At 45.5% G+C, this 13,440-nt stretch overlaps 1 protein-coding gene across 4 annotated transcripts in view; it reads right to left on the bottom strand.

Annotated features, from left to right (window-relative positions):
* Positions 1–13,440, bottom strand: part of PFKL (phosphofructokinase, liver type) — a 236,743-nt gene that overhangs the window by 64,063 nt on the left and 159,240 nt on the right. For all 4 annotated transcript variants that reach the window (XM_029606470.1, XM_029606472.1, XM_029606471.1 and 1 more), the window contains one exon: positions 5,775–5,862. In XM_029606470.1, the coding sequence (XP_029462330.1) occupies positions 5,775–5,862 (88 nt within the window). The remainder of the gene's footprint in view (positions 1–5,774; positions 5,863–13,440) is intronic.

Below are 13,440 nucleotides of genomic sequence, written 5' to 3'. Positions count from 1 at the left end.
ATGGTTGGACAAGATCCTGGATGAAAAGTCCATAAACTATTATTAAGGTGGACTTGGGGAAAATCCACTGCTTATCCCTTGGATAAGCAGCAAGGAATCTATTGGCCTTTAGGGATCCTGCCAGGTAGGGCCTGATTCATAAGGTATTTTCCCATAGACCCAAAATGGGAGAAAAGCCTTAGTGAATCAGGCAGCTAGATTGGCCACTGTTGGAAACAGGATACTGGGCTTCATGAATGTTTGGTCTGACCCAGAATGGCAAATTTTATATTCTTATGATCTCCTCCAGGGCACTCAGGTGAGGCTGCATAATGTCATCTTGGAGGTAGGGTGGTAAGTTAGTCAGTACCTCCCTTGTCTCTGGATCTGCCAGTTTTCAATCATTGAGCAGTGCTCCTGATCTTAATATCCTCTTCCACTGCATTATGATTGCATTCTTAGAGGCAAAGAATAGAACAGCCTCCCCGCTTGCTTTTGTGCCTGCCAATATGGCAGTTGGCCCTACCAGCTTGGCTGCGGTGGAGGTGTACTGATGGGCGTTATGGCCTTGCAGCATATGACATGACAACATATGCTGCCAGCCTACACCTCCCCATCAGATTCTTTCAATGGTTGTTTTCCACTGACTGACTGCCTAGTTTTCTGCATCTTTTTCTGGCCCCCTCCTTCCTGCTTCTCTCTCTCGGATGGAATTCCGGCTCTTCCTCTTGGCATGCCATTTCTCTTTAATGGCATATCACTAATGTGAGCCGGAGTTGTCTGGTAATTCTCCTCCTCCTTGGAGTGAGTGCTCAGGATACCGAAAGGAGAGGAGGCGAACACCTCATTGAGAGCTAGGTTATTGATAATTAAATGGGATGATGTAGTTGGGATGAAAACTTATCAATAATTCCAGGGGACTTCTCTGTTCTCAGGGTAGTCCCTCTTTTTTCCCCACCTCATCAAGTGGTTTGTCCTGTCCAGGATGCAGAGGAGGATTACAATGCTCGCCCTCTTTCACTTGCATGCCATCCGGCATCTGTGTTGAACTAACTGAGAATGAGATGGAAAGTGAGGGCTCTCTGGTTTTAAAGGGAACGTCTCCTTCCCCACTTCCTCCCTCACTTCAGTTATAGTCTCAATCTGGAGAATGGTCACTGGGGACTGTACTGGATTCTCTCTCCTTTGCCTGCCAAGTCTCTGGCCTTACGAGTGTGTCCTCCACAGAATCAGAAGGCTCCCCTCTAACTGGGCTTTGTCTTTATAAAATAGACCTCTTGTAAACTGTGTTTTGAGAAGACCTTCACCTGTGAGGGCTCTATAAGGGTAGCAGTTGTTGCTCTGACTAATGAGTCAGTTTCCGAGAGGGACACCCAGCTGGCTAAACATAGAGGCCACCGCATAGTTCACGAGTGGTTCTTTGGTCCCATGTCGAGTTCTGTCCCAACTTCTTTCACAATTTTACAGGTTAGCTACTTGCAACTTGTTGTGTAAATTCAGATAATCCTCACCATGTCTGGCTATATAAAAATCTATAGGGACCATTTCTGTTGAGATAGATAATAGTGGAATTTCCATGTAAATACTTTTTTTGATGCTGGTTTGAGTGGGGGCTGGTTGAAACAGATCTAGTTCCATTTTCACATATTCTTCTGATCTCTGGTGTACAAATGCCATAGTGCTTCAGAATATATCCTGCTTACTGCTAGAGTGGTTTTATTTTTTAGACTTGCGGTTAGGCTTCTGAGACGTGCCACATTTGGGCTTCTTTCTTTTAAAAGGTCCAGGAAGTCCCTGCGATTGATTCTCTTTCTTTTATCAGCTCTTCCAATCATCTCTAGTCCTGATCCTGTCTGTGCTGTTGTCATTCATTTTATTCAGAACATCTGTTCTGACATGGCCCATAACATCTTTGGTGATATTTTTTGCTGTACTTTTCACGTGCAGTTTAACAATCTTTAAACCCCTTTCTCAAAAGCGGTATTGCTTTTCTAAAGAGACTATGAAACACACCATCTACCCCGCACCATACGTGACCAGAGTCCCATAATACCCTGAAACCCATGCCCAGCACGTGCTGCATAATTATTTCTGTATGTGCTGGGGTCACTATAGTCTTTAACCACAACCATTTTAAAAACAGCTTTCTGGGGTCACAGGTCTAGCTTAAGGATCACCCTCCCATAACGAAATGCAATATGTTGCTTCTGGTCTTTCTTTATTTCAAACGTGATGATGTAGATGTGCTGTTTGTTCGCAGGGACATAATGCGGCTTATTATAAGTGAAGGTAATAAACTTGTCCTTAACCCCCTTTGCAGAAACACAGCAAAGTAGCGGCACAAAATGGTCTCCCACCAACTGGTACTCTACAATATCTGTGTACAAGTACAGGGTATTAAACCCACCCATGATATCTGTTGGAAACAGCGAGCGCTGAGTTCATTTTAGTTTCTAGCCCCAAAATGGTTCTTAAATCGCCCTCTGTGGAAATTACTGTGTTGTCCTCTGATTTTAATTTGATTCTTTGGGTATTGGAGTCGTAAAAGATTTGAGGTGGAATGGACTTAAAAAGACTATTCATGTCATGGTTCATTTGGTCCACTAAACTTTGAATGGTTGTGCAATGCCCTCTTCATACAACAAAGTGGTGCTCCATGCTTCTTCCTCCCGAGGTGACAATGTACTTATGATCTTCTTTAATATTATCCCATGTTTGCGGGTACTGTATTTCCATCAGCCCTACTTCCCATGGTCCCTGTAGGTCCAACGACCTTGCTAACTGTATTGTGAAATTAGACCTGGTATTTTGAGGAAATATCCTCAGAGACATTACTAGGTAAGGAACTTCATTCATTTTTTTTTCTTTTTTATGATACAAGGCCTTTTTTCAAATCAAATGTCTTAACTCTCTGATGCATTTATCCAACTGTTAAATTAAACTTTTCAGGCCACCTGCCAAACACTGCTTGTTCCTACCTCTCCCTTTTAACTTTAGAACCTATCAATGCAGTATATTCTATCCTGTCGAGGGTTGACCTTCAGTAATGATAATCTTGTATTATGTACACTGTTTTCTGCCCCTTGTTTTAAACATTTGTTATTATAAATTTCTCATCAGTCCATGTTTGTTTATAACCTTTTTCAAATTTCCATTTAGTTTTTGACTGTCTAACATGATCCCCCTTTTTAAAAAAGGGCTTATAAATACATACTGCAGTGTGATTGAATAAGATAAGCCACTTCATACTTTGATGCAACAAGTGAGCAAGTAAACAGGACTACAAACAAGAATTCTTGCAGGTGAATTCTCAAAACATTACATGCATAAAAATTAGCAAATACGCATGGAAGTAGCCGCCACTTGCGTAGTCCATATTTTACAGAAGTCCAAAATACACACATATTTTCACTTTCATGCACATATGTATATGTGTGTAAAAAATGGGAGGTCTAGGGATTTCCTGGGCAGGGCCAACAGTAACGTACAAAAGTTATTTTAAAAAACACTTACCCATGTATATTTTCCAGCTTACTCGCATATTTTCACTTCTGCTAATTATCTTGTTCAAATGATAATAAATGTGTAGTACTGACTGTGTGGGAGATCTGGGTGAGCTGGGGGAAGTTCAGGCTCAAGAACTAGCAACATCTTGATGATTTGGAGAAGAATTTGGCAAACTGGTGGACCAATTAGTTAAACTACTAATTTCACTCATACGTATGTTTTAAAATACATTGATGCAGGTAAATACTGACTCAAGCGATTCACATGTAAAATACATGCACGTATATTTTAAAAATAGGTGGGTAAAGTATTTGATTTCAATGCATTGTGGGGTGGATTTTAAAAGGCCTGCACGCGTAAATCCAGAAGGATTTACGCGTGCACGTGAGGGCCCTGCGCGCGTAAATCCAGAAGGATTTACGCGCGCAGGGCCCTCACGTGCCAGCGGCCTATTTTGCATAGGCCGCTGGTGCGCGTAAAGCCCCGGGGCACGCGTAAGTCCCAGGGCTTTGGAAAAGGGGCAGGGAGGGGCGTGTCGGGGGCGTTCCCGAAACGATGCGGCGTTTCAGGGGCGTGCCACGGCGTTTCGGGGGCGGGCCCGGGGGCGTGGCGCCGGCCCGGGGGCGTGGTCGAGGCCTCTGGAGCGGGGCTGCCGGCCGGTGCGCGCAGTTACGCCTGCTGAAAGCAGGCGTAACTTTGCCGACAAAGGTAGGGGGGGGGGGTTTAGATAGGGCCGGGGGGGTGGGTTAGGTAGGGGAAGGGAGGGGAAGGTGGGGGGAGGGCGAGGGAACAGGCAGTGCGCGCTGGGCTCGGCGCGCGCAGGTTGCACAAATGTGCACCCCCTTGTGCGTGCCGACCCCGGATTTTAAAGGCTACGCGCGTAACTTATAAAATCCAGCATACTTTTGTTCGCGCCTGGTGCGCGAACAAAAGTACGCGATCGCGCAATTTTTTAAAATCTACCCCTGTATGTATTTGCATGTTGGCCTACATACACACATATTTTTGGGTAAGGAGATATTTTAAGAGCACTATTCTTTTTGTTAGGAAAGTAAATAGAGGAAAGAGGAAAAATAGAGGCCACTATATTTTTCTAAAGTAGTAATTGAAAAAATAAGAAAGGAAAGGTTAGCACTCACACTACAAGAGATTACAGAAAGGGGAACATAGGTAACAATATCTGGAGAATGTAAGAGAAACTGGAAAAGTAGTAAGGAGAGTGAAGGTGCAAATGTAAGAAAAAAAATAAACCATATAGAAAAATGGGATGGGCAACATGACCGTTTATTAGATATGTTAGTCATAGGAGGAAGAATAAAGTGCTACTAGGAGATTCAGAGGTGAGGGGGAAGAATATGTAGAGACTGAAAAGGAGAAAGCAGAATTGCTTTAAAAAAATTTCTATTTGATGTTCACTGAGGAAGGGCCAAAAGTAGGACCACAGAAAATGGACACAGGATGAGAAGTGAGATACATTTTCAGAAAACTGTGTTTGCGAGGAGCTAGTTAAACTTAAAGTAGATAAAGCAATGGGGCCAGATGGGATACACCCAAGGGTTTTAAAAGAATGTGAACACTGATAACCTGGAAGTTGTGGATTCTAAGATTTTAAATAAATAAAAAATAAATAAACAAACAGAAGTTCTGGAGGTTCCACTGTCTGACTTATTCAATGCTTCTTTAGAGTTGGGAGTAGTTTGGAGGACTGGAAACAGATGAAAGTTGTTCCTCTTCACAGATATGGAAGTAAGGAGAAGGCTGGGAACTACAGGCCAATTAGTCTGATTTCTGTGGTAGGTAAATGAATGGAATTTCTGCTAAAAATAAGATAGTGCAGTTTCTGTAATCCACTAGATTAGAAGATGATTCGAGGCAGCATGTTTTTTTTTTTTTTTACCAAATGTAAGTTTTGTCAGACAAATCTGATCAATTCCCATAATTGCATGACCACAGAATTGGATCAGGAGAGCATGCTAGATGTACTATACTTGGATTTCAGTAAGGCTATATATATGGTTCTATATAGGTTGATGACCACACCTTAAGAAGGGTAGCTGCTAAGATGATCAGTAGTCTGTGTTCTAAGGCATATGGAGAGAGGGATATTATTCTGAAAAATCAAGGTAGCACTGATGCTTTAAACACAGGAGGCTGTTGATGGTTCCCTGATAAAAGCTAGAAGGAACTAAGTAAAAAGAGCCCTTCAGAGAATTTAAAAAAAGGAAAAAAATAACAGTTTAAACTCCTGCAAACATCCATATGTATTGAGCTGGAGAGCTCTAGCCTACCTCAAAGCCCCCAATGACAAGTAGCGCTTGAATTTTAAACTTGCGGATGGTCTCTACGATCTTCGGCATGCAGGTCTTGGGCAGAGTTCTGAAAAACCAAAATGACAGCTCAGAGAACGTTCCTGCTTCCTTCCCCACTTTGTTTATTCTGTGTCTGTGGAGACTATCCCAGTGATAGTGATTGCCTCTCCAGGGTCAGACGTTAACTGATCAGAAGGCAGATTCTTACAGTGTCTTTAGGGATCAAGTTTTAAATTAAACATGGGGCTTGCATTTGTATCCAGGGGACTGCAAGCACATTTTCAAAGAGGAACCCCACACATTAAAGCAGATGCAAATGTACCAGTGGATTGTAAGCATTTGGGTTTTCAAAATGAAAGCCCTGTGCATTCTTTCCCTCCTCCAACCTAACCCTGCTCCTTCCCCACCCTTTTTTTTGATGTGGGTACCTTTACCGGTAGTGACAGGTAGGGAGGCAGCCAGTTTTCAGCAGGACTTTTTATATGGGTAACAGCTGTTTACCCACATATAAAACTTTGAAAATTACCCTCCTAATGTTGTAAATATAGAAAGTATCAAAGAGTTCCTTAACCTGCTTTAAACAGCAGGGATAGCACTGCTCTGTTTAAAGCAGCTGAGGCTCCCAATTTTCAATATATGTAAGGTAACCTGACTGAAAAAGCTAGATACTATACATCTTAAGGCAGTATAAAAAGTAAAGGAAAATTAGTTCTTACCTACTAGTTTTTGTTCCTAGAGTTCCATAGATCAGTCCAGATGCATGGATTTTTCTCCTCTACCAGCAGATAGTGATAGAAAAGAAAAGCTTTACTGTACCCATGGTACTTAAGACAGTATGTCACCTGCAGTCACTCAATATACACTGTACCTAGGCAAAAAACTATGATAACCATAACTATCCCCACTCCCGACCGAGCAGGGGAAAGATAAGCTCCCAACTGGAGGCCATCAGTCTATAGAGGAATTTTGAAACATCATAAACAAGGCAACATCTGACCTATTTACACACAGAACTGAGCAGTCTTCATATCCAGGGCGGGGCTCTGGACTGATCTATGGGACTCTAGGAATGAAAATTAGCAGGTAAGAACCAATTTTCCTTTCCTTATTATACCTCAGATCAGCCCAGATGCAGGGGATGCCCCAAGCTCTCCTAAATTGGGCAGGAATGTAAAAAACCCGCTCATAAGACACTCTCTCCAAAACCAGCTGAATCTGGAGCCTGAAAATCCAGCCTGTAATGCTTGGCAAAAAGGTGTACAGCAAAGGACAAGTCACTGCCTGACAGATCTCCTGTGGTGATACCAGCTGACATTCAGCCCAGGATGCAGCTTGCACCTTAGTGGAATGAGCCCTTAGGCCCTCAGGAACCAAGAGTTCTTTACATATGTAAGTGGCAGCAATAGCTTCTTTTAACAACCACGAAATGGTCACTTTTGAATCCTTATTCCGCTTACTTCTTCCACTGAAAAGGAAATACAAATAATCCGACCTACAAAAACTGTTGATGACCTTTAAATAGCGCAAAAGGATATGATGCACATCCAACAAATGAAATTCCTGAGTATGTGGAGAAGAAAACTCCAAATTCCCAAAGGCAGATAACTCCTCCATGTGACTTAGATGAAATGGAGATACCACTTTTGGCAAAAAAGAAGGAAATGTATGCAGAGATACCCCAGTCTCTGAAAATTGAAAAAAAGGGTCTCTACAAGATAATGCTTGTGGTTCAGAAATATGCCTACCTGAACGGATCACCACCAAAAAGACCACATTTAACGTGAGGTCTTTCAATGATGCTTTTCTCAAAGGGTGGACCACATGGAACCCACAAAACCAAATGAATGCTCCACGAGACAACCACCCATCTTACCTGGGTCACAAGTGCTTCGTGCTCTTAAAGAAACTCACATCTGGACGATGTGAAGCCAAGGAAGATTTCTGGACTCTATTTGAAGCAGCTCAAGGCCACCACTTGCACCTTCAGAGTCTTCAAAGCCAGATCCTTTTGTAGTGCCCTCTGCAAAAAGGAAAGTATTTGAGAAGCAGAGGTGTGAAGCGGAGGAACCTCTGCCTCAAGACACCACAACTCAAACATCTTTCAAACCCGGATATAAGCCAAGGAAGTCGAAGCTCTCCTTGCCTGAAGCAAAGTCAAAATGACTTCCTACAAATATCCTTCAACCTCAACCACTGCTGCCCAAAAGCCAGGTTGTGAGATAAAAGCGATCTGCCTGTTCCAAGAAAATTGGACCCTGATGAAGCAGCTGGGAAGATGCCTGAGCCTCAGAGGCCCATCCAACATCGGATTTACCAGATCTGCAAACCTCAGCCACCACGGCCATTCCAGAGTCACCAGAATCACCTTCCCACAATGAGCTTCAATATGCCTTAGAACTCCGCCTACCAGAGGCTAAGGAGGAAACACATACAGCAGAATTCCATGAGGCCATGGTTGAGCAAAAGCATCAAGACCCTCTGCTCCCAACTCTCATCTGTGACTGAAGTACCATTGAGCCTTGGCATTTTTCCCCAATGCCATCAAGTCCAGCTGGGGAGGTCTCAGAATGGGAGCTCAAAATCCTCCAACTGAGGATTCCAGTGCGACAAGAGTGCCTTCTGGAGCGTACGCATATGCGTGAATGCCCATGTAACTAGATCTAGGATAGTTACCATAGAACCAAGGACCTGCAAGTAATCCTAGATTCTGAACACCTGGAACCATAACAACTTCTGGATTTGTGCTTGCAACTTCAACAACTTCTCCATTGTGAGAAACACCCTGCCCACTTTAGTTTCGAAATGTGCCCTCTGGTACTTCACCAGATTCACAACTCAGCCTAGGGATTGTAACCTCTGCATCACACTTTGAACCAACTAGTGGCAAAGATCTCATGACTTCACCCAAATAAGCCAGTCATCTAGATAAGGATGTTCCGGGCCACAGCCACAACTACCATCACCTTGGTGACTGTGTGAGGTGCTGTTGCAAACCAATTGCAAGGGCTCAGAATTGAAAATGCTCCCCAATACCACAAAACGAAGAAATTTATGATGCTCCTTGTGGATGGAAATATGCAGATACTCCTTTGTGAGATCAAGGGATTCCCAGAACTCTCCTTTTCTGTCCACTACGATGACTGAATGCAGAGTCACTCCATTCAGAACGAGGCACCAGCAGGGACACATTCATCTTTTTTAGATCTAGGATGGGCCAATAGGTGCTTTCTTTCTTTGTAACTACAAAGTATATGGAACATGTGCCCTGTCCCCACTCCCCTTGGGGCATGAGAACTACCACATCCAGCTTTCAGAGCCACTCTAGTGTGGCATGGATGGAGGTTTTCTTGCCGTTGGAAACACAAGAGGAGACCACAAAGGCTTTGCGCACTGAGCGCGCAAATTCTAAGGTGTATAAATCTCCTATGACTGTCAGGACCCATTGGTCTGTTGTTACCTTGGCCCACTCCTCATAAAAGAGAGCCAACCGCCCTCTGATGACCTCCTCCGAACTCCTTTAACACTTCCGAAACTAGAACTGGAGTTTTCTCGGGCGAGCTTATGGATTCCCCAAAAGGACGGCAGCTTGCTAGACACCTGTCACTGTGAAGAGAACCTCTACCTGGCAGTTAGCACCAGGTCTCCTGGTATCTTTGTCTACCCAGAAAAATATTCCTATTTTCTTTGGGCTTATCCTCAGGCAATTTATGCCCCTTGCAGTACCCTAGTGCATCACCAGCTGCTCCAGACCTTCACCAAATAGAAACTTGTCTTTGAAGAGAAGGATACCGAGCTGTGACTTGGACCTGATATCTGCCATCCAACTGTGTAACCATAGGAATTTCCTGGCCAAAACACCTGATATCCTGATCAAAGTACAAAGCAAGTCATACAAAGCATCCACTATAAAGGCTATACCAGCCTCCAAACATTCTGCTTGCTTAGATGAAGGAGAAGCTCCTGTCCTCTCAACTTGAAGCTGCTAAACCAAGCGCTAACAGGTCCGTACCTTGAAACTACTGCAAACTGTTGCACATATGCCCAAGTCTGAGACCTCAAACATCTTTTTAAATTGCAGCTCCATTTTGTAATGCTGGGTATTCTTTGGTGCTGCTGAACCTGCAACCGGAATGGTAGTTTTCTTGCTGAGACTAAAGCATCCACCTTAGGCAGCTCTAGAAGCTCCAGTGCTTCTTCCGGCAATTGATAAAGCTTTGCCATCACTCTGCCAATCTTCAATCCAGCCTCAGGGGTATCCCACGCTCTAAATACTAGGAGTTCCATATTCAAAAGCATTTAGATGGATAACTCAAAAGTTATCCGTCTAAATGGCAAACAGGCATATTCAGCTCTTCACAATAGCATACCAAGATACCTAACAAACTACTCACACTATTTTAAATACCCCCTAGAAGCTTCAGTCATTTTAACGTTTAATCCTGCGTTTTACTCATATTGATGCTCTTGTTATTATTTTACTGATAGTTGTGCTCTTTGTAATTTTAAGATGCCGCTTTTATGATCGACGATTGTATTTTTATATTAAGTGTTATGACCTGCTGCCCGCGGGGGCCCCCCCCCGCGAGCAGAACTACTCACCCATGCTGCCCTTCTTCACCCGACATGGCAGGACGCCGCCGTCGGGCCTCTTGTGCGGCTGGAGCCGCGGTCTGTCGGTTGCCCCACGCGGCCCAGAGGCCGCCCTGGATCTTCTTCTTCCCCGCGGTTGGAACCGCGGCCTTCCTGCCCCTCACTGCGGGCCGAGACTGCCCCCGACGTCACCGGCATCTTTGCGGCGCTAAGGCCGCATCCCCAGGCTGGTCCAGTGGCTGGAGCTGCCCCCGGGGCTCCTTGCAGCGGCTGGAGCCGCTGCTGATGTCAGGGCCTGCATTCAGGCCAGCCCTGCCTTCTCGGCATCTCTACATCGGTGCAGGCCACTGTCCGCGGTCCTGCACAGCTTCCTGCTTGCTTCTTAGGCACCGGCCTGCGCCTCTGTCAGATTTAAAGGGCCAGGCACAGGAAGTGTGCTGGCCCCACCTTAAGGTGGACTTCCTGCTTTAGCCCTATAAAGGGCTGTCCATCAGTCTGTTCATTGCCTTGCATCAGAGCATATTTTTTCTGGAGGCTCCTGTCTGCCACAGCTCCATCAGGCCTTCTTGTCTTTTCCATGGAGTTGTTTCGCCATATCAAGTCTTGTCTTCGTGCCTGAGGTCCCTGTCCAGATGTCTCGTCCAGGCATCCTGATATCCTGCCATGATCTTCTACGTCCTGATGTTCCTGCCTTCCCGGATGTTCTTCCCTGCGTCTTCAAATGTGCTCCTGGCCTTCTGACCTGCTGGGCCTTGGAGTGGCCAACAGGTGGGATCCGTCCCTGCGCTCTGGAGCTTCTGTTCCTGCCAGCCGTCGGAGCTTCGGATGTCATTGGTCCCGACATCGGAGTTCCTCCTCACCTGGATCTTCCCTGCTCATGTCCCGCTCTCCTCGTGGTCCGTGACCAGCCTTCGGGCTGTGTAGGGCGTGCAGTGGGACAGGGTGGTCCGCGACTCAGTCCCGCGGGTGGGCTGAGTAGGGCACCCTGAGAGACCGTGCAATGTGTCTTCTGTGATATCTTCGTACTAGCCCTCGTCTGTGATGCCGTTGCATCCCCACCGGTTCCAGTACCCGAGTCTTGCTACAGCTCCTGCCTGGTGCCAGTACCCGAGTCTTGCTACAGTTCCTGCCTGGTTCCAGTACCCGAGTCTTGCTGTGGTTCTTGCCTGGTTCCAGTGTCCAAGTTTTCTACAGTTCCTGTCTACTGTTCTAGTCTGGTTCCAGTTCTCAGTTCAGCTCCTGCCCTCAACCTCAGGCCAGGCCTGCTGCTCCATGCTGTTCCATGCAGTAGGTCCGAAAGGGCTCGGAATGGTCGGAGGACCATTCACATTCCAACATCTTCTTGTTGTTGGCCGTGGGAGCTTGCAGGCCTGGTGGAGGGTAGCCCGCCAGTCATGCTGGAATACGCTGTCAACCCTCGTGTCGGCCCTAGGTGCGTCTGGGGTCGGGCTGAGGCCCAAGGGCACACTAAAACACCAGAGTGTAACAGAATGCAAGGCCTTCGAGGCCATTCAACACAACAGAATGCAAGGCCTCGAGGTTGCAACATTAAGATTCGAATGTATTTCTTATTCCGACGTACAATTTTTTAATGTTTTAATATGTTACTTCTTACCGGTTCTTTAATTTAATTAATCCATATCGATTGTTGCACTGCTCTGTCCACCGTTGTGATGGCTATGCCGAACGATCGTATATAAAACCAATAAATAAATATCCAGCTAAATTATAGCTAGATAAAAAAGCGGCTATAGGTCTAAAGTTATCCAGCCTTGTGTGTCCGGATAATGTGCTACTTAACTATATATCTTTAAAATATGCCTCTCACCTCCAAAATATCTTACAAAGGCCCTGTTGGGCCATGCTCTCCTCACCCCACAAAACCTTTTAATGGAGCAGAGGTTCTTTGTCCTAGTTTTTTATAAATTGAAAAAGCAGCCTTCCCCTCGCCCTTCCCTCCCACAAGGATGATAAATGGCGCAGATCCTACCCTCTTCCCCAGACCCTTCCCATCCCCCCAGATACCTTCTTTTTTTATTGCTGGAAGCAAGGGACCCTCTGGTTTGCTCTTGGCACCTCTAGCGCTGCTCTAAGAGAGGTAGTGCTGGAAGCATAAGCATATGTTAAGCTTATGTTTCCAGTGCTGCCTCTAGCTACCCAGTTAGAAGTACTGCTGGAAGCATAAGCTTAACATGTGTGCTTAACCTAGCGCTACATGTAGCTGGAAAACTTTTATATTCAGCAGGATGCTTATCCCAAAGAATATACTGTATGGGACAAGTTATCCGGCTAATTTTTGCTGGATAACTTGTCTACTATATGGTCTATTGAATATTGGCCTCTAGATTCTTAACTGTTTGGTGGAAGGGAAAAGCCTTAGCTGGACCTCTAAGTTCTTCCATGATGGGATTTTGGCCCCCATGCTCAGTTCTTTCCTGAACCTCTTTAATCTCAAGTTCCTTCAGGACCTTAGTAATCATGGAGAAAAACTCCTCCTTACGGAAAAGTCAGACAACCTTGGTGTTACCGCTTCTGCCACGGGGATCTCTCCCCTCTTCCTCCAGGAGTTCTGGTAAGGGATCTCTCCCCCCCCCCCCCCCCAGCTAGAACCTGCTGGCTCATCCAATTTCCAATGAGGTAGCTGCTTTTTCCCAGAAGGATGAGATGGACCTCCAGAACCCTCCTGAGAGGATGTCTTCTGCTCTTTAGCTGGCTGCGAAAGTCCCTTGAGGAGAGGTTGCTTTCTCACTGCTCCTTTCTTCGCCAAAAAAGCCTTGTGCATTAACAGCACAAATTCTTTGGAGAAAGTCTCTCTTGTTTCTGATTCTTCTCCAGAGGAGTCTTTGCCTTCTTCTGATCCTTCCTGAGCACTGTCTGAAGTCTGTACTGCAGGGGACAACGGTGGAGGAGAAGTAACCCCCTCCACCAACTTTTCCTGTACCGAGGGACCAGCTTCCAAAATGGCCGCAGTTCCTGTGCTGCAGGGCAGAGCAGCACAGCTGTTTGTGCTGTCTTTCTCCCCTGAGTCCCAGCATTTACAGCCCCTGGGCTTCCC

The sequence above is a fragment of the Rhinatrema bivittatum genome, chromosome 6 (genome assembly GCF_901001135.1).
Source record: "Rhinatrema bivittatum chromosome 6, aRhiBiv1.1, whole genome shotgun sequence".
Classification (NCBI taxonomy): Eukaryota; Metazoa; Chordata; class Amphibia; order Gymnophiona; family Rhinatrematidae; genus Rhinatrema; species Rhinatrema bivittatum.
The sequence above is the reverse complement of the archived record's forward strand: the minus strand, read 5'-3'. Positions and strand labels throughout refer to the sequence as shown.